Source organism: Vespula pensylvanica, chromosome 8 (genome assembly GCF_014466175.1).
Source record: "Vespula pensylvanica isolate Volc-1 chromosome 8, ASM1446617v1, whole genome shotgun sequence".
Taxonomy (NCBI): Eukaryota; Metazoa; Arthropoda; class Insecta; order Hymenoptera; family Vespidae; genus Vespula; species Vespula pensylvanica.
Window position 1 is genome coordinate 2,957,977 of NC_057692.1, and position 27,398 is coordinate 2,985,374.

General features: G+C 35.6%; 3 protein-coding genes across 9 annotated transcripts in view; 1 reads left to right on the forward strand and 2 right to left on the reverse strand.

Moving 5' to 3' along the window:
• The window catches only part of LOC122631075 (neurexin-1), a 289,963-nt gene that overhangs the window by 1,993 nt on the left and 260,572 nt on the right, over positions 1–27,398 (forward strand). Inside the window, exon 1 of one of the 2 annotated variants that reach the window (XM_043816303.1) lies at positions 27,056–27,066. The exons of the other annotated variant lie outside the window; for it this stretch is intronic. The gene's annotated coding sequence lies outside the window, so the exon portion shown is untranslated. Of the gene's footprint in view, positions 1–27,055; positions 27,067–27,398 lie in introns of those variants that run through there. 2 annotated transcript variants of the gene reach the window in all.
• LOC122631077 (probable Dol-P-Man:Man(7)GlcNAc(2)-PP-Dol alpha-1,6-mannosyltransferase) lies at positions 746–5,753 on the reverse strand. The gene is made up of 8 exons (XM_043816313.1): positions 5,446–5,753; positions 4,906–5,038; positions 4,641–4,814; positions 4,400–4,553; positions 3,924–4,068; positions 3,598–3,824; positions 3,276–3,524; positions 746–3,177 (listed from the first exon to the last, which is right to left on the reverse strand). The coding sequence occupies exons 1-8, from the start codon at positions 5,569–5,571 to the stop codon at positions 1,464–1,466; spliced, it is 2,922 nt and encodes a 973-aa protein (XP_043672248.1). The 5' UTR covers positions 5,572–5,753; the 3' UTR covers positions 746–1,463.
• On the reverse strand, positions 6,661–27,368 carry LOC122631073. Of its 6 annotated transcripts, none has more exons than XM_043816296.1 (10): positions 26,718–27,365; positions 22,517–22,608; positions 15,412–15,624; positions 14,666–15,028; positions 14,206–14,534; positions 10,078–13,111; positions 9,094–9,381; positions 8,687–8,877; positions 7,771–7,951; positions 6,661–7,307 (listed from the first exon to the last, which is right to left on the reverse strand). In XM_043816296.1, exons 2-10 carry the CDS (start codon positions 22,556–22,558, stop codon positions 7,023–7,025), a joined length of 4,926 nt encoding a protein of 1,641 aa, XP_043672231.1. In that variant the 5' UTR covers positions 22,559–22,608; positions 26,718–27,365; the 3' UTR covers positions 6,661–7,022. The 6 variants fall into 6 exon arrangements, with proteins under 6 accessions (XP_043672231.1, XP_043672232.1, XP_043672230.1 ...); XM_043816297.1 differs by lacking the exon at positions 26,718–27,365 and adding an exon at positions 22,968–23,071; XM_043816295.1 differs by lacking the exons at positions 22,517–22,608; positions 26,718–27,365 and adding an exon at positions 17,991–18,710 and having other exon boundaries at positions 9,094–9,237.

Sequence of the window (27,398 nt, forward strand, 5' to 3'; positions counted from 1 at the left end):
TAGCGCTAGTGTCGTTGTCGGTACTTGTATGATTTCGTGTCTACTTTGAATTGTCAATATTTGTTTCAAAATTGTTAGTGAGGATTTCATTTGTTTATGTAAGTAAATGAATTTATGGTATAGAAAAATTGCAAAATCATGATCTTATTAAGAAATAGTTTCAAGGTATTTGAATAGTTTTTCTCTCTTTTTGATATAATTTAAAAATATTTTACGTATGTAGTATGTAAATTATATCGTTTTAATTATACTTTAAATTTGTCCTGATCAGCATATATAAATATCAGTATATATTAATTAATATTATATATTAATGAACTAATTTAGAATAGATGGATGAAACCTTTACATGCTTCTATCTTACAACATCGATATTTCGGTACATCTACATATCTTGCTTCTACTCCTGTAAAGGATACAAAAACTTTTCAAAAATTTAAATTAAAGCAGGCTAAAATGCAGGTATATATTTTCATTCACAATCTTTAATAATTGATACTTCTTTAAAAACTTATATATATATTTTACTTTAATAGCGCGATAATAATGTTCCTGTATACTTAAAAGCTGGTTTCCGGGATAAGGTTTTATTTAATATATCATTGGGTGTCTTTTCAATCAATCTTATTTGGATTTTTTGCACAATACGTGATTTTATTAAAAATTATTAAATTAGTCTTATAATAATTAAAATTTAAGTTGTATGTTTAATTGTTATATAGCTAATAAGAGCAAAATACACACATTACATTATTAAACTTTTTACTGCTGTAAAACATTAATACACAATATATTACATAGACATAATTCTTTTCTTACATATACTATTATGTAATGAGTTTCGGAAGAAATTTGTAAGGCACTTGGTTGGTCTGCAAATACCAATATGGAGACTATTATATTCTAATATTAATTAGTAAGAAAAGGGGAAAGCATTAGAATATATAATTATATTAATTTTTGTATACATTACAATAAGTGATGCAAACAATATAGAGCAGATAAAGAATTTTATAAAATTTTATAATCATGATATTTAAATGCAAGTAAGTAAAAAAGGTAATATTTTAATAGCATTATTTAAGTTTAAGCTTTATAACAGAGCTTGATAGAATAGTTGGATAAAATTTTTATACTATAAATAGACTGACATAATCATTTTATTGTACAGCTCATTCTTGTAACAAAAAATTAGAAAATTGGAATAGATTCTAATATATTTGTAACTACTTTTTTTGAACAGAAATTATTACTGATGTAGTTACAGTAGAATTTGGCTTTATTGGTACATTAAGATATGTTGTAATTTATCAGTAATGGATTTAGGAATAAGAGGCGTACGATCGTCCATATTGGTAAAGCAGATATATCAACTAAAAAATACAAGTTCTTTCATATCACAGGAAAAATATTTACATCATTCTTAAGGTATTCCTTTTCAAAGAAGAAAAGGTTCAAGTCCTTCAACTATTGTTTTCATTATTTGTTTTACTTGTATCATCCTTAGTTATTTGATCTCTATTAATATCAATAGCTATATTAACAGATTTTGGAGAATTTACAGATTGTCTGTTGGTATTAACAACATGATCATTTTTGTTAGAAACTTTATTTAAATTTAAGTTTATTCTAGAGTTGCTTATCGTTGACATATCTATTGTAGCATCTTTTTGCTGTTTTCCATCTTTTTCAATAATTTGATTAAGAACTACTCTTTTCACAGGATTTATGTCTGTTTGTGGAGATGCTCGTGGTACATTATTTTGGGTATGAATTTGTTTTTTATTTTCTAAGGTTAAGTTAGATTTCTCTTTATTCCTCTTTCTACGTTGAATTAAATCTTTTAAAGCCTCACTGAAGTCCATTAATGTTTCTGATATTGGTCTATTCATATATTTATTTGCTATCTCATCAAATTTATCATCCTCTTCAGAAGTTAATTCACTTTTAAGATGTTTAAACTGATCTATTATTTCTTTTAAACTCTCTTTAGCATCTTTAACAATTCTCAAATTGTGATTATTTGCATGATAATTATTCAATGATTCTGCATCTTCGTTTTCTATTGTTCCATCTGTTTCACTAGAATATTCATTATTATTCAAATTAGTCCATTGTTGTTGTGAATCATAATCTTCATATGCAAAATCTTTTTCAAATTCTTTAAATTGATCTATAATGTTTCTAATACTCTCTTTTACATTGACTGTAATTTCTTTATCTTTCCTTTGATTTATGATTTGTTGTTTTTCCTTTACATCTTGTTTTGTTGAAATTTTCGGTAATATTGTTGACTCTACTTTTATTTTCACTGGTTTTTTAATCTTTATGTTTTTATTCGTAATATCTACATTTTCTTTTTCCTTAGTTACATCTTTTTTGACATTGTTTATTTGAATTTTTTCTTGAATTCTTTTTTTAACAGTTTCTTTTATATTACTGATATTTTCAAGAACACCAACAGCATCACTTTTAGGTTTTAATTTAGTTGCTATTGATTCTTTATCATAATGTACATCCTTTTCTACTACTTTTTGATAATTAGTATCAGAGCTATCTTTTATATTAATTTTTACTGCGGATATGGCTCGTGATTCATTTTCTTGGTTTATTATATCTGCATTTTTTGAAACGTTATCTAATGGATCTGTAGATGTTTCAACAAATTGTTTATTTTCATCTGATAATATATTTGTTATATCATCAGACAGGATATCTTTTTGTTTAATAGATTCGATTTCAGCTTTTATCAAAGGTTTTTCATTTGAAGATAATGGTTTTCCAATTTCTTCTAAAGATTCAACAATATCATCAAGTATTGGCTCCATATTTTCTAAGATATTATTTGTTACATTTGGACTTGTATCTGATATTGTAGTATCGTTCTGCAATAAATTATGCGTGGAATGCTTGGAAATTTTAGCTCTATTTGGATCATATTTGATATTAGCTTTTCTTTTCATAATAAATATAGTTGGTTTTGTTTTTATTTTAATGGGTGGTAACATATTATAATTTAATGTTATATGTGAAAAGCCATCAATTGAATCCAAAATTTCATGAGTTTTTAAATAAGGCTTTATATTAGGAGAATATTTGCTTTTGGCTTCAATTAACAAATGTGTATATTGTAATATTTTTGGATCATTAACAGTTATGTCTTCTTGTTTTGAATAACTGTAAAATTATTGTGACATTAGTATTTAGCAATTATCGGTACAGCAAAATTTTTGCTATACCAAATATCAGCTTGATATCGTTATTTCATTACTTACATCCAAGATGAATTAGTTTGCGTAAATCTTGATACTCCAGTTTGTGCTGCTAAATTATCGATATGTACATATACTGATTCTGTGGAATTTTGTTCAAGTCTATGCAATCTAGCAATAGCCAAACCTCCTGGATAGTTACAACTAGCTACGCATAAGAGAAACATAGAGAATATGGTATTTAAAACCAAGTGACCAACAACAATTAACGACAACATTCCATTCCATGGTGATTTTCCTCTATTTTCCCATCTATTAATTATAAAAATAAAGTTGTTAGTAAATAGTGAATAAAATTTTCTATTTAGAATTAAAATACTCTTACATTCTATGACATGCAGCTGCTGTTGCAACATTTAGTAAGGGGAAGACATATATTATAAATCTTAGTTCTTTATGTGGTAGAAATGAAAATAGTAGCACAAATATTATAGCAGGAACAGTAAATGCACGTACACGTGGATCCCATAAAATCCCCAAAGGAATTAAAAAATATGAAACAGCCAAACCACGTGGAAGAGCTGAGTAAAAGTACCATAAAAATGGAGATGTCTATTTATATGTCAAGGCATGTTTATATTAAAAATAAGATAATAAAAAATAAAAAGATAAAGAAAAAATAGTTAATTTTATAGAAAATTTTAAGGATACACCCCATTCACTGCTCTTATTAAGAATGGTGTTGAAATAAAATACTTCTCCTTCTGGCCATAATAAACGTTTCCAAAAGATTGTGTCTATTCCAATAGTAAGTGCTAAGAACAATATACCAGCAGGTATTGCAATTTTAAGTAATCTAAAAATAAAATATTATATCAGTCACTGTAATATTAATTTTTTTTTGAAAAAAAAAAAGAGGATGAGATATAAATTTTGGCGAAAAAATTTTCACTTTAATATTGCAAAATGTTCCATTGATCTAAAAGCAAAGCACGTTGCATAGTATTTTTTTTTTTTTTATTATACCTGAACAAAAAAGTAAGTACTTTGTAATAAATTTTATACGCAAACAAAGCTTACAAATCTGTGCAGTTTTGCAGAAGATCCCTTGATGATTCTAATCACTTCTGTATGTAATGTTACAGCCATACTAGGTATCAATGGTCCGCAATATAATATGTAAATACCTTGGAACAGAAAGTTTCTGGTTGGCTATATCATATAAAAGGAATAGTCCCAAAAGTATAGAAAGTTCTGCTCTGAATATGATTATGGCTGCAGCTGACGACCAAATAAATATAACATGATTCTGTTTTAACCATCCATATAGTGCCAGCAATACTAAAAATCCACTTTATTAAAATCCAAGAAATAGTTACATCCTTTTTTATTGTATCATTTAGTAGATTAAATTAAGAATATAATTACCTAGAGGCATGGCCATTATATTAGGCAAAGGTCGGCTAAGATAGTACATAAAATGGTATTGTGTTACTGTAATAGCCACAAACCAATTTGTAAATTTAGTACCAAAGACATTTCCTAAGGCATTTCTATATAGTTTCAAAGTGCCTATTACCAGCAAACTTAAAGTAGCTCTTACTGTAAAAAAAAAAAAAAAAAGATATTATTTCATAATTGATATATCAAAGAACATTTAAATTCTCAAAATAGTTTCTAATAAAAAACTTACCTATATATTGTGCAAGAAATTTATTAATATGAAAATATTTAATAGCTGCCACAAAGGGATAAGCAAGACTGGATATCGCAATAGGTCCAAGAAAAGTACGTGGTACAACTCCAGGAAATTCATGATGATCGTACTGTTAAGATAGAAGCTTTATTAATTTTATTAAATTTTTAGATAGGTACTATATAAATAATAAAATGGATTAGTATCATATTGTCAAGATTTTGAAAAAAAAATATCGACAAGTTATTATCGATATGTGTATACGATTAAATTAAATATAAATCATATAAATTAAAGAAATTTGCGTAGTTCAAATAACAGGTGCATAAATGCAACTGTGTGTCAGCTGATTGTACGATTATAAATACGCGCATCTCGTGCTAAATATAATACAGCAGCTTTTGCGTAATATCTGTTCGTCCGTGTTCGACAACCTGTCAAGTAAGATGAATAGTCTCGCCCAAGTTAATTAAAACTGTTGAAGATTTTTTTTTCCAAACATTTCTTTATGAATAATGAACAATTAACGAAAATTACCTCAGACAAGTTAAAACCATGATACAAGAGGTCGTGTGTCGCTTGTAGATTAAAACTTTCTTCGACTTTCGTGAATGGGCAATACAATAAATGTATCGTAGCCACTAAAATAATTAAATGATCCATATTGTTGCTCTACATTTACGATCGATTCGAATCAAATTTGACTATTTCTTTTTTGCTCATGATCAAATTTGGAAAAACGAATGGCTTTATCGTAGTATGATAAAAATGATAGATTATATTACGACGAATGCAGCACCACGTCGTCTGCTTCGTTACTTTCAACACTTTCAACATACAAATCTATGTGAAAATTCAAGAATACCAACGTGTCGAATAATTTTGTTCCTAGGTAAAATGATATTTATATGTTGGCAGGAAGTGATACGATCAAAGAAATTCTTCGTCGGTCGATAAACATATTTCTCTCTAGACGCATTTTGGATAGGAAGAATTATTAAAAAAATGATTAAAGTATCGATAAAAAATTTTATTTTTATTTAAACAATACATCAAATTCGGCATACGATTAATAGCAATTGTATAAAAGTATAACATTTTTTTCTTTTCATTTTTTTTTTCTTCATTCGTTAATGCATATTATAAAAAACAAAACAAAAAAAATCGTATAACGTGAAATTCCAGCGTGAGTAATGTTAATTTTTTAGTGTTAATGAAATCGTTGAGTTACTTAAAATCGCATTAGGAAAAAAAATGACACTTGGCATTTTCTATCGATACGCGTGTAACGAGAAAATAACTAGATATACTCGTATGTATGTATCTTGGCATTAAAAATATCACCGAAGATAATTGGAACGCAACTTAAATATAACACATTACACATATGTATATATATATATATATATATATATATATATATATATATATATATACACACATTGACACGAAGGAGTAAGCATTTTACTAGAATATTTGTAAGCGACACGATAAAGAATTTACTCACGAAGATAAAAGAATGATTGATAAATCAAAGAGTAAGTGGTATGGATCGATGATCGTGAAACGATATACAATTACATACGTAACACGATAATAACACGAATACGCGCCTTTATTATCTCGTACACATCATCATCGTAAATATAATCAAATAATAATTGAAAATAATAATTAAAGTGTTCTTTGTTATTACAGTTATTATTATTATTATTATTATTATTATTATTTTTTATCATTGTTGTTGTTGTGGTTGTTGTTGTTATTACCATTACTATCATTATCATTAATATTAATATTAATAATATTATTATTATTATTATTATTATTATTATTATTATTATTATTGATCATAGAGAGGATGTTATATTAGAAAAAAGAAAATAAAAAGTGTGTATAAAATTATACGCGAGATAGAGACGGTAAGCGTGAAAGGGATCGAGTATAGAACGGATTAAACGTTAAATTCGATTTAGGAATGATTTGGTGGACTCTTAGTAAGCTCTTTTCTTTATTCGGAACGTCCTCTTTCCGTTTTATCCTCGATCGATAGAAAAATGGAGCCGATGGAAAGGGTTAAAAGGGATGTAAAGAAGGAAGAATGGTCGAGTTGGTTAACGCCTTGGTCGTGGTGGTGGTGGACGTGAAGAGGGCTTGTTGTGCAGCATGTGCTCGCACTTCGGAATGTGACGCTCCGCTGCCGCTTGGTTGAACTTCCTGCCACAATGCGGACATTGAATGTAGTCGCTGGTGTCGCTGACCGGTGGTGGTGGAAGGTCACTCAATCGTCCACCTGCCGCCAGATGTGCCTGAACTTGCTTCGCCGAGCGAATCGCATTTATGAACTCTTCGTGCTTACGTCGCCAATTCGACTTCACCTCTGGCTTCTTCGGTTTCAACTGCAAACGATTACACAATCGATACGTATTTTCAGACATCGCAAGATGACCGACCTAAATACTCGATTCTTTTATAAAGGGAAGGATCAAAAGTGTTCCCTTGGTCCGAATCGTTCGTAACAGAATTTACTTCCATCTGACACTTTCGAGGAGACTCAAATCTTAAATGTAAACATACTCTCTCTTATTCTCTGATCTTCTGGTCTTTTTTAGAAAAGAGAAAATCTTTGAAGTTTTCTATATTTTTGAAAATATTCTATATCTCTTTCGAGCAATGGTAAAATCTCTTCTATCTATACTAGATATAGCTACATATCGTACACCGTTCTTACGTATATAGATCGCGAATGTAAAGATTAAAAGATATTTGCATTTAGATTTATATATTATATTTTTTGTCGCAAGAAAAACATTTAGAGATTGTTTCGATCCTTCCCTCGTATGGAAGATTGAACGAACTTACATCGCTTTTCTTGGAGCTCTTCTTTACGAATGATTCTAATTCGGTCCCTTTAACTCTGTACATGGTCGTGTCGAATTGTTTCCTTTTCTTTTGCATAGTTTTCGCGCATATCTGCTCATGGAGGTTCACGCGATCTTGAGCGAATCGACGTCCGCACACCTTGCAGGCGATAAGGTTCTCTCTGAAACGATCATTAGACCGATTTCTCTTTCGAAAGTATTCTCAATTAAGATTCAAATCGTGCTAATAAGATGAAGAAAATTAAATAGTGAAAATGCCAAGATAATAATCGATTTTTACGAGCTTTCTCTCTCTCTCTCCCTTTCTCTCTCTCTGTCTCTTTGATTTTATTTCTTAACGACGATTGGAGAACAAAGGCAAATGAAAGAGCGCAGAGTAATGTACATACTAGCTACGACTATCTTCATCTTCACTTCTCTTTTTCGTTTGCTTGTTGTCGAGATGGGACGGTCTGTAAAGCACAGCACGCTTCAAGAGCTCTGATATAATAAAGCTTCATCTGCATTTCCCTCCCTCCCTTTCTTTCTCTTTCTCTTTCTCTTTCTCTCTCTCTGTCTCTCTTTCGCTTTTTATTTCTATCTATTTATCTCTATCCTATCTCTTGATTGTTTCTATATAAGTCGTTTCGCATAATAACGAATTACTTTGGCTATCTCTCTTTCTCGTTCTGCCAATTCTTCTTCTTTATAGTTTGAACGAGTTACAAAGCGGTAAGAACGATCGTCTGCTCTTTAAAAAGCAGCTATTGAGAGTTATTTCTCGGTTTCTTATTTTCTTTCTTTTTTATTCATTTAGATAAAAACGTTTTCGGATAAATTCTAAAATGTCTAAAATATCGGTATTAAAAAAAAGAAAAAAGCAGCCAAAGGGCTCCGTTATCATTTTTTTGTCTTACGTGGTATTTTGACTGGTTCCACCTTTAGCAGAATGTCCTTTGGAGGTTGGTGAAGCGCTGATCGGAGTCCTCGCTCTCGTAGCCATTCTTCCTTTCGAGCTGGAAATGTGAGCCTGCGTTGTATTGCCGCTGGAAGCGGACGAGGTCGAGGACGTCGGTCTCCCCGATGTGGCCGATGATGTTTGCTGTTTCTCAAAATGAAATAAAGAGAACGTAGAAATTTAGATTCTCACGAGGATGTCATTTTTCTATTCTACATCGATACTCTCTGTCACTTTATATATATATACACACACATACGTACACACACACATATGTACATAGATATGTATACGTGTCTCTTTTTTCTTTTTTTTTTTTCAGTGCCGCCTTGACAAATGTATATAACTAACGAAATTTTTACTCACTTCCATCGATTGCTTTTTGGCCAATGGCCTTTTGGAATCCGTACTATCGTTACTCTTCGAGAACGATCGTTCCTCGAAGTCGATCGTAAACGCCTGACATTTCTTCGGTACATCGTTTTGTTCCTTCCTTTCGACGATCTGTTCCTGCAAATGTAAACCGTTCTGAAAGACGTTAGGAACATCCGCTCTCGTCGCTGATCTTTTAGACGTGATCGAATCCGAAGCTTTCACGAAGCTCGCTTTTATCGATGGCTTCGTTTCTTGAGTCTTAGACTCGGTCGAGACACGCTATAAGAAAAAATCGTCGCTATTAATAATCTATGTACCTACGTCCCGTTTCATTGGAAGAGTAATAAATAAATATAGGCGTGAAGTTCTATAGAATGACAGGATTATATATTGGGTTGTTCGGAAAGTTTGTGCTGCTTCTTTATATATCTATCGGAACATGTCGGTACATGTAAAACGATACTAAAAATCCTTTTATGTATATGTATTTATATATATATATATATAAATATATATATATATATTGAAAGGAGGCATTTGATCCATATTTATTTATTCTTTTTTTATCTAGCGATTCATTCCAATTTTGTGTCTCATTGAAGATGGAAGGTTATAGATTACTATAGGAAAGACAAAAGTGCAACGCAATCGATAAAAAACATTTATACCGTTTACGATTTTGCTGAAAGGACGGACTCTTTGGGAAATGATTCGCAAAGTTTAGAGTTAGAGATTTCAGTTTTGAAGATGTCAAACGTTTGGGAAAACATTTCAGCGTTTATGACCAAATCGATATACTGATCTACGATAATCAGCAATGTAGAGTTCGCGAAATAGTCAAAATATTAAATTCATCGAAAACTAGTGTTCAGAAACATTTGATAAAGTTTTCCAATCGCCACGAACTTCCTAGACAACTCAATGTAATTACATAAATATGTATAAACCTGCGTGTGCATAGATAGGAATACTTACTCTAGGTAAAATATCTGGACTCTTCGAAGGTGAGGAAGGAACGCTTCTTCTAGTCACGATCGTACGACAATCGTTATCCGAAGATTTTTTCGAATTTGTCGAGTCGGGACTCGGACTTTTCGTAATCCTACCAAAACGCATCGAGTTCTTAGATAAAATCTTTCCATAATCTCGTAGGTGAGAATTATTCTTCGATCGATCGTTCGAAGGAAACCTTTTTTTATTTAGAGGGTCACTGTCGACGACAATTCGCGACTGCCTTTCGGACTTCGTCGAAGCCTTTAAAATTTCATTTGCAATCGCTGACCCCATTTCGGCTTGTCTCGCGGGATCGATATTGGTTATTTGTGTCAATGCTACTACCGTCGTTCCGCTACTATCAGATAGGATGGATTTTCGTATGTCCTCGATAGAACGTAATGGCTTTACTAGAAGCGTACAATCCTCCTCCTCGTGTTTTTTTTTTATCTCCCTCGTAGAAATTTCCATGGATCTTCTAAGAAAATCATTTGCTTTCTGTTTGTGAAACGGATATTTTACGGAGCTAGTACGCATACGCTCGTTTTCTTTTTCAAAACCCGGATCGTGAAAAAGTTTGCGTTTGCAAATTGGAGATTGTGATTTTGGAGTTCGAGCAATCTTCATCGAGTCTTTCGCTTCCGCTATTTTCTTTCCTTTAATACGACCTTCCCGTAAAGAATCTATCTTCGTTAAAAGTATTTTTCTCGAATGACCTGGAGATTTCTTAAGTATGCTACCGTTTGTATTCTTCCTTTTAGAATCAAATTTCGATCGATCCATTTTAATTTGCGATGATTCTAACCTTTTGGTCCTTGCTTTTGTTTTTATAGATTCTTTCGGCTCGCTCGAGATCGTCGTTGATATCTTTTCGACATCGATTTTAGATGATAAATCATGCGTTATACCGTCCACGCAATCACGCCCTATCGTGTCTTGATATTCAGATTCTGCACCGATCGAATCGAAACGTTTGAGAGCGGATTCTATGGAATCGGTTCTTCCATAGTAATTTGTATTTGTCGGTGACGATATCATCAAAATTCTATTGGAATATATATCGTTGGATTCATTTTTTGAAACTGATTCTGTAAACTTCAAGTTACTCATTTCTTGCTTATCACAATGTTGAGCCTTTATTACGCGTCGTATAAGTTCGGTAGATCGTAGCAATTCTTCTTTCGCGCCTTCACTTTTAATTTGTTCCGTCGGACTTTGAAGAACTCGTTTGTATAAAGGGGAGGTACTTCTCTCTCGAATTTCCTTCCTCGATTCATCGAAAGTTATGTCTTTCAAACTTACATTAGTACTTCGATTCTTCGACATTCTGTCCTCGTTCGAGCAAAGCGACGAAGTTTTCGATCGTAAAGATTCATTTTTAATGGCTTTCAAATCTTTACTGTTTCGTCGTTTAGGAACAGAAACAATTATCTTCTCGTTCTTGGACAAATGCCTTTTGCTCGACTTCGAACTCGTCAAACCTTTCAGATCTATACTTTCTATCTCTTGTTTTTTCCATGACTTTTCGTTTAATGATCGATTACTTTCCTGAAACGTTTGAACTTCGTCGGTTTCGTTCGTACGATGAAATATATTCGACTCTAATACGGAATTTCTTTTTTTACCTTCTCTGCGAATGGGATAAGTAAAGAGATTTGCCGATCTTATCTTGTCGCTATTTTTTAGCTTTTTCCCACTCGACTTCGAATAAGTTTCGTCCGCCATCAATTTTTTAATATCTTTTTTTTCTTTTCTTTTGGACGTATTATCGTCGTAACGCATGTGTTGATCGGTCATCGTAATTTCTTGAATTTCGGTATCTACTTCGGTCGGCGTGAAACTTTTCGTGCTTTTTGGACTCTTTGGACTCTTCGGACTTAATTGTAGATTCGTCTCGGTAGTCTTTAACGAAAGTTTACGTCCGCGATTACTTGATGCGTTCTTTAAATCGGTAGTATCTTTCAGATCTATTTTAAGAAAAGATTTTTTAATAGTATCAACGGGAGATTTTTTATTGACTGATACTTTACTATCGTCTCGTTTGTTCTCCTTCGTTTTCGACGTAATACTGGAATATTTTATCGAATCAATTTTTGAACGATCTTGATCCTTCGTATCTTCTTGTCCCGTATTTTGTGTCTTCATAACGTTACGAATAAGTTGTATAGATTGTAAATTATTTATCGAATCTCTCGGTGACTTTAATTCGAAGTTGAAACTCTTGTTAGAAATATCGGAACTATCTGATGACTTACGAATTTTACGTTCCAGTTTTAAATACGATGGACTTTGTTTGGCGATCATCTTTTCAAACATATTCGATTGAAAATCTTTACTCGAGATGATACCATCGCGTTTGTCCTCGTCGGTACTCTTTCGTCTTGGTTTAATCATCGTTGTAGCGGATTTTTCAGTTTCAACACAGAAAAATTCAGGACTTGTATCACGTTTTTCTACGATACTGATTAATTCTGGAGAAGGACTATGTTTAGATTCCACGCTTGTCGTGGTAGAACTTTCGGATCGTCTACGATAAGGCGAAAAAGTGGATGCTTCTCTTTTGTAAAAACGTTTATCGTTGTTGCTTCGAGCGATGGGAAAATTGTTGAGTTTTCTAAGAAAAACTTTTGGACTGGCGACTGGTCGTTTCGTATTCGAGGAAGGTTTCGATGTACGCGTCGAGATGTCCAACGTATCGATAGATATCTTCGTAGCAGATTTCTCCGATTCCTTAGAAAAGAATCTTGGGCTATCTCTACGATATATCGTTTCGTCTACGGTAGGGACATCGGCTTTTCTCTTTTGAAATATGGAGCTTCCCGCAGACGTGCCGGTTTTTCTATCGTATCGTATTTTCTTCGATTTAGCTTCCTCTGTCTTCGATTTTTCAAATGGCTCTTGACCGTATTTTACTCTAGTTTTTTCAGTTTTAGACTTATTCGATCGTTTCTCCCTGACATGTCCTGTTTTCGTCTTCGTGGTCGTTGCACTCGTAGTTACGCCATTGCTGCCGTCTCTAAGAAATGTAAGTTTTGCCAATGGCCAAGGTGATAATTTCTTTTTTTTTTTTTCTATTTTTGTTTTTTAATGGCTTTATCGACGACCTTGTAATCCAAGTAGAGATATTTTTTTTCTAGCTTAGCACGAAAATGATGTGGTTAGTGATCGTGCGTTTAATGCGCGAGAGGCATTTTACATTGAATATTTCTAGTCGCTAATGAAAAAAAAAAAAAAAAAAAAGAAAAGAAAGAAAGAAAAAACTGAAATCGTTTATATTTTCCTTATCACCTTATGTTAAAACCACTGCGTGACTGGGGTTAGGGGATACATTCGGATGAACAGACAAAAAGGAGATACAGCGAGAGTCAGCCGGCCGAATTTGTTCGCAGCAGGATTATGTCGTCAGCGAGCTTAAGCTGGGATCTATCTCGAAGGTTTCGCCGCGTTTAGAATCGAGTTAGGGACTCCATTCGACATCCTCTTTCTGCCTTGTTAAATTGATGTCACAGACAGCAATGCGAAGCTTCCAGCGACCTCCGATATTTTCAGGATCTCGTTCAACATTGACAATTTAATTGTTATATGTCTCTTTTCCTCTCAAATTATTTTCCCGTCGTAACATTAAGCGGGATAACACAGGATCCTGCATTTCTTTCGTTTTCGTCTGTTTTTTTTTCTTTTATATATGTATATATATATATACCGATTTTAAATCCTTCGTTAAAAGCACGAAAATTGCTTCTTTCTCACTTTCTTTCCTTCTTTATTTCTCTCTCTCTCTCTCTCTCTCTGTTTCTCTTTCTCTTTTGCTTTCTTTCTCGGAAGTTCTATCTATTTGTTAAGCTACTACATTTGCATAGTTTTAAATGCCTAATGCCTAGTCAGCGATTGCAACGATATATGACGACAAAAATTAATCGTGTGGTAAGCAGTTGCGTATTGTTAGCATGATTTATTTTCTAGTTATTCTACTCGCGTAGATTGGTTTTTTCGAGAACATATAAACATATATGTATAATGATTTATCAATCGAATATTTCCAAATCGAAAATTCCGTCGAATGACAAAGGAGGATCTTAAAGAACGCGAATTCTATAAACGATAAAATACCTCGAAGTCGTTCGTGCTGGGAGCAATGGTTCCGATCGTTTCTTGCCCCCTGTAGTCGTCGAATTTGAAAGTTTGCTAGCATTATTTCGTTTGGCATTCATATTCTTGAATCGTTCCAAGCGTGCCTCGGCTTGAGATAACTTCTTGCTGACAGTTCTCTTCGGTACTTTGTCGGTTACTTCGACCAAGAGATCTTCCGGAAATTCTTCGCTCTCGAGATCATTTTTAACGCGATACTTCAACGTCTCGTCGTATTGCATCAAATGTAGCTTCGCCATCATTCGATTTCTTTGAATCGTGTCCTCGTCCATGATCTCTCGGATTTGTATCTGTAACAAAATGTATTTCCTCTCTGTTTATCCGCTTAATGGAAATGAGAGGGAAGAAGAAACAAAGAAAAAGAAAAGAAGAAGAAAAAAAAAGAAATTTGTTTAAGAGAAAATGAATTATTCCAACCAACCTGATCAGGATAATTTCCATTAACGTAATGAGTCGTACGATTTTCGTTACCGAACACTTCCACGTCGTCCTCTTTACGTGACTCGTTCGAAGGTACGTCACGCGAAGATGATGATTCCCTTGCGATCTCTTCGTGATAAGAAACGATAGGTTTGCCATCGTTAACATTGCTGTTTACGTCGGAACGCGTTACGCGTTTTACAGTAATGGATTGTCGATTGACGGTCAAACCATTGTTCCTCGAATTGCCGATGCCATTGCTTATCGGTTGCTTTCTCGTTTTATTGTCAAGTGGCTCGAGGGGGTAACTTCTGTCGATGCCTTTGACGTTCGTCTGTCGTCGATCGTTGAATACTTGCTTCACCTTGTTCGAGAATTTCGATAAGATTGAATCGTCGAGTAATACCGCTTGACGTTAGGAGGGACGATATTTCTCTTTTAGTTTATCGAAGATTCGTTAAATACTCATTTTTCCAACTTCTTTACTTCTCAAAGTTTTGAAAACTTATAAAAATCCAATAGTATTGGAATATTATTAAAATAAAATCGTTAAAACTTTTACGAATTATTTTCCTTTATTTTTCTTCTCGAAAAACTCGAGATCGAGCAATCTTGAATAATATGCAAAGTGTTTCGAAATATCCGAGTAAAATTTAGAAGAGGTGCGATCGAACGGACACCCATCGCTATCCGTCTTTCCATTCGTTGACGTAGATATATCAAGCTCGCAGAAGATAAATGTTTTACCTTGGTAGCTTGCGAGGTCGAGGTCATGTGACCGGAGGAAGAAGTCCTTGTAACAATCTGGTGATGGTGGTTAACCGTTGAGCTCCCTTGGCCAGAGCCATTCGATCCTGAGCTGCCTCTTTGTGCCACCTGATATGCCCTCTGCTGTTGTTGGTCGTAAAGCTGCAGTAATTTCTGTTCCTTCTCCTGCAGCTGCTTCTGTTGAAAGCGGGCCTGCGACACGCGTTGATAATTATAATTCTCCCTCGTGATGGCAGTCATCGAGAGGCCGACCCGCCCTTTAGCCCTAAGCCCTAAGCAAGCTTTCCGTGTTCTACGATCCGTTCGTAAGACACCGACCGCGAATAGAACCACGAGTTGCACGCTATAGTCCGACTCGGTGCACGTAATGCATATGCACCGCGAGTGCGATGGGTAACGTCCGACCTCATCGATTCCTTCTGACCTACATCCTACCGAGGGGTTAGTAAACTCGTTAGCTCGACTGGTCCGCTCTTACAAAGCGCGTCGAAACTTTTCCCTCCCCCTTAATGTTTAACGCTCTATGCGTAGCTATATAGGCCGCGACGAAATCTTCATTCTTTCTTTCATAGCAAATCGAAATTATAAGATAAAATACTTGTAGCTTTTTTTCTGTTTTCTTTTTTCCCATCTTGCGTCCTTTCACTTTTCTAAACGACTAGTTGGAATTTAGATTTTTTTTTTGCGAGTAATCACTAGTAGTAGGTTTCTTATTCGTATTCGCTATTATTAAGATATATTGAATATCTTTTGAACAATACAAAGAACTTTTGGGTAATCGCATTTGGTATTATAGATCTGTTAAGATCCTTGTGCCGGTTGAATACATTTTAAATGACAGAGATGGAAGCTCACAAAGATGGAAAGGTTTGTCCTTGTAATATCCATTATCTAAAGTATAACTATCACGATGTTAGGTAAGGTACACCTTCGACAACGACGCAAATATAAATTCGATGCTGATTGAATCATTGAGTTGGCAATCAGGCACACCGATAATTGATTTAACCCTAATGAGACAGCGTTCTAGCGTGCCTCGGCTAGCCGCTTCGGCAACCTGCCTATACTTGCTTGTGTTCATCGAGTTCGTATTCGCGAACGTACACGCTTGAATTTCGGATGCGTTTGTCTGGATGGTCGACAATGTAATGTCGATTAGATGCATTAATATCGATGATATCGAATAGAACCATGACCTTTCCAAGCGTTTTCTTTAATGAGAGTCACTTTATAATAACCCTCGTCGTCATCCCTCTTATCGTTACATTCTCGTATTCAATAAATTTTTATGATAGACCGATGCCGATGAAAGTGACGTGATTCGAACGATATCACGTGACTTTTGAAATCGTGATACGTGCTTAAAGCTTAGCGACTTTATTTATAGAGAGAGCATCGACAAGCGTTCTCGGACGTAATACCAGCGATCGATTCGCATTAAGTGCACGCTACCAATCATTCTCTCACGAACGAGAGAGAGAGAGAGAAAGAGATAGTGCCTCCAATCAAGAAAATTTGCATTATTCCGTGGTATAAGAGAATAAACAATCTGACGAAGCGTGATGAAGCGAGCGTCCACGTGTTACGGAATTTCTTAGAAAAAATGAAAAAAAAAAAAAAAAAAAAAAGGAAGAAACGTGTTCGGTCGCCATACTTTCGAGGAGAATGTGAACCAAGGCGAAGCTAGCGTGATAGTCCGTCGTTCGTGTTAAATTTGATTTGGATTAGGTCAGGATACTTTGCGTTTCTTTTCCCCCCCTCTCTCTCTCTCTCGCTCTCTCTCTCGCTCTCTCTCTCTCTCTTTTCTTGTATAACGTTGCAGCGAGGAATAAAAAAAAAAAAAAAAAAACAGAAAAAAAGGCAAATCACGTAATTGCGAATGCGAGTGTCCTTTGAGCAAGAAAGGACGCTCGAGGAACACGTTTATCGGTGAAATGAGTCCTTCAGAGGGGTTTCTTCGCGTGGGTGAAACTGGAAATTAATGTGTATGTATATGTTTGTAGGTGTTTTAGGGAGGGGAGAGAGTGATGGAGGAGAGAGTGCGTTCACCTTGTCCTTAAAGAAGTCGCTGGGTCAGTGTAAACGGCCTGAAGCTGTGAAAAGGGAGCAAGAAAATGGTAGGAAAGGTGAAAGAAGATAAAGAAAAGACGAGGACGAGAGAAAGAGAGAAAAAGATGCGAATATACGTTGATGGTGAAGGCAGAAAGGAGGTCAACGACGAGTGCTTTCGTAAGACTCGTCGTCACGTTGTCCCTTGAAAACTGGTCTCTCATCGTCCGAGTTCGTTTCGTTGCATTTCATAGAAAGAAAGAGAGAGAGAGAAGGACGAGGCTTTCTTGAACGAAGAAAAGAAGAAAAGATGCGATCAAAGACGAGACGAAGAGAGTATCTTTTTCAATATATGTATATATATGTATATACTATATACATACACATATATATACGTCATAGTTTATGACATTTAAAAAAAACTATAAGGGAATCGTCGTTTCGTCTCGACCGATATGAAAAGCTATCTACTCTATTTCGATAGTGCATCGTGATACGTAGTACATTACATTTTCCGGAGACTTTACTCCGTTGGTCAGATTTGTAGGAAAGGAAGCAAGTTCATGAAAGTTCGATGACGTTTGCAGATCCATCGGTATGGCACGATTGGCAAGTTGCTTCGACATGATCGATTCGATTTTCGTTCGTTTATTGAATTTATTTTTAACGATGGTATCGTGATTATTCTTTTCTTCGGTACGATCTTGCCAGCAGACAATAAATTTCTCCACCAAGTCGCTATACCCCTTGACCTTTTGTCTTCGCACTTCTGACCGATTGTCCTCCATTATGGTCGATCATATTAAAGGAGATGACTTGCCTTTATTGTTGACATTGAGCTCATTGAAAATATTCTTTAAATGGTTCGTCTCGATAAACAAGATTTTTCTTAGTATTGATATTGAATAACAACGACGAGGTAATCGTTGTTTATATTTACGTATGTGTACATATGTATGTGCTATTCACTGTTGTCGTCCTGACGAGTAGAGACAAGTTTTATTGTGCGTCTGATTTGTTGACGGTGAGAAGGTCGTAGTACCGCGTGTCAAGTTCACAGTCTTCTCTTCGTAAACTTTGGAAGGACTAGTTCCTCGAGAAACTCGCTGCTGTTCAGACGTTAGTCGAGCGAAGCGTACCAAGTTCGTTATCGAACTTCCGCGAATTGCATATCGCGTGTTCCGGTGCTTTCTTACTGTATCGTTGCTTTTATACCGTCCGTTTTATATTTTCTCTTTGTATATATATATGTATATATATATGTATATACAGATACATACGCACACACACACACATATATATATATATATATATTATATACGTGTAATAACGATAATTCTCTTATAATGTGATTATACAAGTAACGATATGCGTACAATATCTTTGTTTTCTTTTCATCCAACAACTTCTCTTAAGTGTTTATTTTCTATTATTATTCTCTATATCGACGACGTTATAGTTTCAGTTTCTAACGAAATGTTGGACGTACCGTTAGAAAGAGGAAAGAGTACTCGTAGGGCAGCACACGAATGTTGCCACAGTAAACTGTGTTATATTCAACTCTCTACAGTGTATTCGTGTTTTGTTGTCACGCATGCGTAACATTTCTATCCTTAGAGAGTTTCCCATACTACGTATAATAAATACAGGACGACTGCGTTATAGTTATAAAGACGACGACGACGTCTTTCCGAAACTAACATTTTCGTTCGCTAGTTTACTCTTAGGAGGAATATTAACCAGGATTTTCGCGAGAGAGATCGTTTATATCAATTTTTACGATTGAATTATAGTTTTTGATCCCGTTCTGGATAATAAATCGATCGCGTAAAAGATGCTTTTCGATAGAGTATAAGAGAGAACATAGAACGGGTGGTGGAGAAATTCAAGGTCAGCATATCGACGTTCCACGGATCGAAGCACCTAGAAATTCTGACTCCATCGAGCGAAAGGTTCAAGGTCTCTCGAGAATATCGTCGTCTCGCTTGTGCAAGACGATTGCTTACTCGTTCAAACAGGCCTTTCCCTAATCACCCGTGATAAGTAATAACCAATAAGTACAATTCTCTGTAACGAGTTTCCTACTTCACAATGGACAATTAGGTCAACGAATGAAATCATTCTCGAGTGTACTTTCTATTACGATCGTTTTATATTAAATAGAAAATGTAGTATTATATAAAATATTCGCGGACAAAGGTGTGCCGAAGTTACGAAGAAGAGAGGAACGATTGTTAACTGCCTACGCTTGACCTTCCTCAGTCGTTCTGGGACGAATGAAAAGAAGAGAAAAAAGAAAGACATTAAAGGAACATAATTACGTCATGATACTTTTTCGAGAAGGCGTAATTACGTTCTTAATATATCTTAATATACGTATACATACACAAGTCGGTATTTGTCGTTAGTAGGGTGTGTTTACGAAACGATCGAACGACTACGTGCGAACACAAGGGGAGAAAAAATTTCCTTCGAACTTTTACGTCCTTCGTCGTTATCGCGGAAACAAATAATTTTCTCGAATTCTACGAAAAAGGAAAAGAAAAAGAATATAGAAAATAAACAAATGTAATCATACTCATTCAATGTTATCTCTGTTTGTTGTATCTAGTTTACCGAGTAACTTGTCATTCGAGTGACATTCGCTTTTATTATTTAATGGGAAACAGGTATATCGGACATGGCGGGAGGTGAACTCGTTCACGTTTTTATGTGGTTTCATGGACGTGAATGCCGTCACGATGTCATGCGAGAAGAAGGTGCGAGCTTGCGGTCCCAGTTCTGCGTCCTCTAGTTCTGATACGGATAAATCTGTAAATGTGGGTTTGGAGCAAGGAGGACTACCACTTGTCTCTCTCTCTCTCTCTCTCTCTCTCTCTCTCTTTCTCTATTTATCTATTTTTCTTTTTCTGGTATTTATCGACACTCTCGATAACGGTCATCCTTGAATGATATAAATTATTTATAAGAAGATTCGCGTTGCAAGACGGTCTGGCAATTTGTAATTGTAATTTATTTTGCCTGTGTGGAGAGTGTTACAGGTACTTACTTGTTAGACAAGCGGACGGCCAACTAACGCAATTATATACCGGATTCGTTCTACGAACGTGTTGTACCTACGTTCACGGGCTCGAGAGAATCTAGCGCTGCCTTATCCGTGATAAAACGTTTATATGTACATAGAACACGTTGACTTGTCTCGTACGTTAAAAGTATTATACCTATATTAAAATTTTATAGCTCTCACGAGAATAGTAAATACGATTTTCTATTGAAAAATACCGATTATCGTGGAATTTCATTGAGAAGAGAAGAGAAGAGAAGAGAAGAGAAGAGAAGAGAAGAGAAGAGAAGAGAAGAGAAGAGAAGAGAAGAGAAGAGAAGAGAAGAGAAGAGAAGAGAAGAGAAGAGAAGAGAAGAGAAGAGAAGAGAAGAGAAGAGAAGAGAAGAGAAGAGAAGAGAAGAGATAAAAAAAATATTCCGTTTGAGTTTTAGGCAAGCGTGGGTGCTTTGAAAGTACACCGGTACGTATACCACCTACGTGCCTATCCTCGTTATTCTCGACGTCCAAACATTTTTTCCGTTCTTTCCATCGAATTGTCTAATAAGTTTTTATAGCACGCCACTCATCCCTCCTCTCCCATTTTTAAAACGGGAGAAATTTATTACGAGAGAATACAAATTTCCTCTTGGATACGGCATTTCGTTTATCATTTATTTCTGCAGCAATGTTTTTTTTTTCTTATTTATTTTTTCTTTATTCCTTCGCAAAATTTTTGCTTTCAAATATCATAGCTAAAAACGTTCGAACGAATTTCTCGATAAAATATAAGTATTCTCGTTAGATAATTTCAAGTAGATATTTTAAGTTAAACGAGATTGTTTTCTTTTTTATTTTGTTTCTTTTTTTTTTTTTTTCGAAGACGAAGAAAATAAAATAATTCAACGAAGTCGTTCGCAGAACGAGGACGAGGCTTCGTCGGACGGCGACTGAAAAGACGGAGGAAATGACGTCACATTATTATGGTTACGGATCTCCGTGGTCGGTTGCGGTTGACAAACCAAGCGTCTATGATTCCGTTCTCCTCCGATCCCTTTTTCCATCCTTTTTCTTCTCTATATTTTGCCTTCTGCCTCTTCCTTTCTTCGAGGATTGCTCTTTTGTTAGGACGTCGTTATATGAGAGTCCAAAGTAGCCTTTGCTTTCTATCCGAGCAACCGACATTCGAAACCAGAGAACGACCACTCGAGTTGAAGAAAACAAGACGACGTTTCGGTACTCTTTTCTATTCGTGCGACGCTAACCTTTCGTTCGTTTGCTCGGAGAAAGATATAGATAGATAAATCAATAGATAGATAGATAGATAGATAGATAGATAGAGAGAGAGAGAGAGAGAAAAGGAAAGCTAACATTATTTGACTTTTTGTAATTATCTTAAAAGAGTCGGACTCTTTCAAAAGACCGAACGTGAACTTTTAAATAATTATCATATCCCTCGCGATTGTTTTATCCAAAATAAAATCATTAGAAATAAGAGAGACTTTAGATTTATCAACGCAAAGTTCGTGAAGCTGGTTTAATTAATTATTTACTACGACGACATCTCAATTTCATTTCACCGGTTTGTTCGACTTCGTATTTCAACGAGGATTATATTCAGATGGTGGATATCTTTGTCCTTTGGTTTTGGGTACATCGAATACGTGGGTCGTTAGCTAGGTCATACGCTGGCAAGACAAGATGCCATATATGCGTCGAGTCAGCGCACATAACCGATACGTGGGCCAAAGGAGAACGAGAGATAGATAGATAAATATATAGATGTATGGATAGACAGAGAAAGAGAAAGAGAAAGAGAGAAATAGATAGCGGTGTGCCTTAATCCAACCTAAGAACATATCGGGAACGTGCGCCAGCGTTCACGAGGACAGTCACAAGACGCGTTACGATCTTTCGAGGATCTACGTTTTCGTAGATCGATGTTAAGATATCCTTTATTGACGAGAACGATTATCAAGATTTTCGTTCGCTCACCTGCAGCATCTCGAGACGCGATGACGCCTGTGGTGCTGCCATAGTCGAGTAGCCGTAATTTTCCTCCCCTCGTGTCCCTAGATAGCGTTCGTCTGCAAACAAGCAATTAGATATTCTCGATATTGAATCTGATCGGAAAACAGTAGCTCGATTTAAGGAGACATCGTAGCATAGTTTCTATTCTCTACTTAGGTACAATCGTTCGTTCGTTCGTTCGTTCGTTCGTTCGTTCGTTCGTTCGTTTGTTCGTTTGTTCGTTCGTTCGTTCGTTTGGATGCCGGCACTCTTCCAGCACTTTGGAGCTTTTAATGACGTCATTATCTAAATTAAACCCACGAGTGTGTGCAGTAGCCGAATATGCATCCAACTACCAGTCTCAAAACTACCGGTAACTCACGCTCAGATATATTCACTTCTAGATACAGTCCGTTGCATCCGAATACACGCTTACCTAACACAGATACAGAATGCTAAACGAGTTCCGAAGAAAAAGGACGCGGACGCGGGCGCGGGATTAATTTGAACGCCTCGAGCTCACCGAGTGGAATCGCTCGTATAGTTCGATGAGAAAAACGATCGGCGAAGATAATCGACGTAGTTTCTACGATCGTCCTACGTGAAAAACTTTGTTATTAAGGTGCTTTCCAAAATGTACGGACATTGAGGAACACACACGATCGGGACAAGAAAGTATGTGCTGATATCGAGCTCGCCCACGTTTCGTGCCAATCGATCCACCCACGTCTGGAAACGTTGGATTTTTTACTCACTACAAAAATCGTTCGCAGAGAGAGAGAGAGAGAGAGAGAGAGAGAGAGAGAGAGAGAGAGAGAGAGAGAGAGAGAGAGAGAGAGAGACAAACAACAATCGACTTCGTGCTTCATTCTCCACCCACGACGATATTGCGAATCATTACGTGTAACGACACGAAGGGATCGAGTTTAATACTTCGAGATCGTCGTCATGGAACAGGTGGACAAAGTGAAAGCACGAGACGATTGGATAATCGTAATGCCGAAAGACTTTTTTTCCGATTTATTCTTGAAGAACTTTTGATAAAAATGAATCTTCGAACATCGTGGAAATTTTTTTGCATTTCGTTATAAAGTCTGGAGAGAAACGAGGAAAAGTTGAAGTGGAGTTTCGTTCGGAACACAGCCGGGATAATCGGTTTTGGAGTACTAGAAAATCGGTTTAATAACTAGATCGAATATTCATGAAAAATTTTACACCTACGTAGAATCGAACACACCGTTGTTGTACAATCACTCGTATTGCTTACCAGTGAAAATCGATTTTTCCAACTACTCGACAAACTACCGATTGTTCTCGGTCGATTATGTGGTAACTTGAATTTTTAACAAAGTTCTTTTTTTTTTTTATTATGAATCGAAATAGAAAGTCGTGCGATTAATCTTAAAGTAAAGTTATTTCGCATCCTTTCGCAGACTGATTAACGTTCGTAGAATTTCTAAGCACTAAAGGTAGACGCGAAGCGAAAGTTGGACGAAGGGCCATCCCGTAAAACTGAAAACTCTCGAGGAGAAGTTTGGCACGAGGTATTCGGGTTCGTTCGTGCGTCTGGGTCGCGTCCTCGTAGAAAATTATTAACTTCGAGTTGTGTGCCGCTATGCCATGCAGCAGCATCAGTAGTAGTAGTAGTAGTAGTAGTAGTAGTAGTAGTAGTAGTAGTAGTAGTAGTAGTAGTAGTAGTAGTAGTAGTAGTAGTAGTAGTAGTAGTAGTCGTCGTCGTCGTCGTCGTTGTCGTCGTCGTCGTAATAGCGTTTTTAGGACGGCGCACAGCTATCGTGACTCATGACGGCGACCCATGACGTAATTGCGACAATCTTTTATGGTTAAGAAGCGTGAACGACGAATGCGATTCTCTATTCTTTGCTAACTTTCGATTTCAACGTTCGACATCAAAGTTCGATACGTTCGTCATCTTCGTTATCGTCGTCGTCGTCGTCGTCGTCGTCGTCGTTATCTTCGTCCTCGTCCTCGTCGAGTTGATTTCAATCGGTTCTATTAGCAAATAATCACCTTGGAAAATGATCTCCTTTCGATCGTTAACTTGCGATCGATTCGCACTCTCGGCCATCGTAATACGAGGTATCTACTAATATGTTGCAAGGCGAACTTGCGGTTACAATAACTTGCGATTCCACCCTCATGAATAATCTCGCAAGGTGTTATTGAACTTGAATGGACTGCTTCGCGTACCTCCGATATTACCCAACTCGTCCCTTTGTATGCTAAGTCCATTGTAATACGAATTCGCGGCTTGTGTGTATATATGCAGGTAGATATTCGTATGTATATATGTACGTCGCATTTCCGTGAGAATGATGACGCGTTTTAAAAAGCGTGATATTTTATAAAATCGCATTTGAAAAGTTTCCCTCGAAAGAAATTCGTTTTCTACGACTTCGAGGGGAATTATAACGAGGTGATCGCCAAGTTTTTCGATTTCTCCGCGTAAGAAAAAAAAAAAAAAAAAGAAAGAAAGAAAAAAAAAGAGGAAAAAGAGAATAATCCTTTGGTGTCATGTACTTTGCATTTTTATAATTAATTATTTTAACTTGAAGAAGGATAAGCAGCAAGATGTGTTAATAAATGTTTATTTTTCTCGAGTCCTTTTTTATTTATTTCTTTTTTTTTTCGGAAAGTTATTCTCTCTTTCATTGATAGAAAGGTTAGAAAAAAAAAAGTTACTAAATTAAATGAATTTCGACCTTTCGAAAGGTATGACCTTTCGTTAAGGAAAACTGAGGCAAATTTTAATTAGAAAAAATGCATTAATTAATCTGATAACGAAAGAACGATAATCTCATATTTTAAGATAACGTTGGGTAACGCAGGTATTCGGTCACGCTCGTGTCCTATTGCCAGTATTATTTATAGTTTAACTAAAAATGTACGTACGCCAGGATTACCATTACAGTCCCATGCGTATGGTCACTGTGGCAGGTACGCTCGACTCCATTTCTATAATTAAACGGCGGTCACGAGAAACGTCGGACGCGATCGTATGCGAATGTAATTCGTTTTAAAACGAAGGAACGATTTGTTAAGAGAAACGTGCGAACGCATTCTCCCACATGGGATGCACGTGTTGCTGCAACGAGACGAACTTGTATCATAAAGAAATATCTATTCGGCATGCCAATGCATCGTAGAGATATTATTCGTACTTTTGTTAATTCCAGAATACAATAATACAGAATATTCGAGACTGTTCATTGAAACCTAAATTAAATTTCAAAATATATTCGATTAGAGCGTAACATTTTTCCTTTATTTTTTTTTTTTCTTTTCTTTTCATATCAATTTCTCCACCAACGTATGCAGAGATACACGTAAATTATTTATAATTACAAAAATATTGTAATTTGTATTTGATTACTAATTATTAATTACAACAATATTATCATTTATAATTCTGACATTATACGTAGATATATATATATATATTTTTTAAATTGAAATACAAAGATCTTTAGAGAAATAGAAGGAAGAAAAAACGATATAAACGATCATAAAAAAAATATTCGCGGTAATTTTTCAAAAGTTCTTTCTGAATCGATCGATTTAAATAAAGTTTCAAAATAGTCGAAGCAAATCGTAATGCGTAATCTAGTATTGTTAATCCCGTACGTAAAATGATACGATTGGGATTACCGCGTCTCGAGAAGTCTTGTAAACACTCGTAGAAAGCAGACGCTCGATAGACGCATAGTCTAGTCTGTTCTAAACATCTTCCCTCTTTCTCCTCTCGTGCGGATCTACAGCGCGTGCGAACTATAGTAGCGAGCGAGTAAAGTACTTACTTACGATCATTTTCCTTGGAAAGTCACGATTCTTCGTTGCAATTAACCGCATTTCCGTACGATTTTACAAATTTTAAAGCGATGATCTCGAGCGGATCTTTAACGAGCTACTTTCAGGATTCGTCTATCTATCCGTGTAATCTTTGAATTCATTTTATTTGATCTTCCTATCTATAATTTCGTTCGTTGATTTTACGATTACGTTTACGTTTAACGTTACGTTTAACGTTACGTTTAGGATTTACAACGACGTATCTAAACGATTAAACTCGAAAGTAAACCAAAGAAGAAGAAGAAGAAGAAGAAGAAGATTCGTTTCGCGTGTACTCTGATTGGTTAGAAAACTAGGAGACAAACAACACGAAACTTACCTTTTCCAAGCAAGTAGAAAGATACTCCAACGGAGAAGGAATCGCAGGTGATTCGTGCAGCTCGTCCTTTCGTGCTGAGGACCAATGTAACACTGACAGTTTCACCGTCCCTCTCTCCTCGTCCGTTCACGCTCCCTCTCTCATTCACCCTATATCTCTCTCTCTCTTTCCAATTCTCAGCAATGCGTTAGAGGAAGAGGAAAGAAGGAACGAGCAAAGAGGAAACACACGATGCAGAGGAAGGGTTATCAACCCACGTATAAATGCAGAAATGTGGCCGATGTTTTTGAGTACGATTCTTACGATCCTTTCTGTATTTTATCATATCGTTTATTTTGTTAATAACGATGTATGTATTAACATTTTTTTTATCCGAAGAATCCTCGCGATTAAAAAGAATGTGAAAACGTGAGAACACGTTCAACTGGTACGAGTACTTGCGTACATTTCTTTTTTTTTTTTTCTTACAAGCTTAATAATTTTATAGATTAATGATTGTTAGATTGATTATATTAAAAGTATCGTATATGTTAAGTTTGATAAGTGTCTCTTACTTATAAATAGTATTTATGTAAACAAGGAAGTCTCATCGATCGAATGTGCGATGTGTTGATATGGATTAATTATCAATCGAGAGAGAGAGAGAGAGAGAGAGAGAGAGAGAGAGAGAGAGAGAGAGAG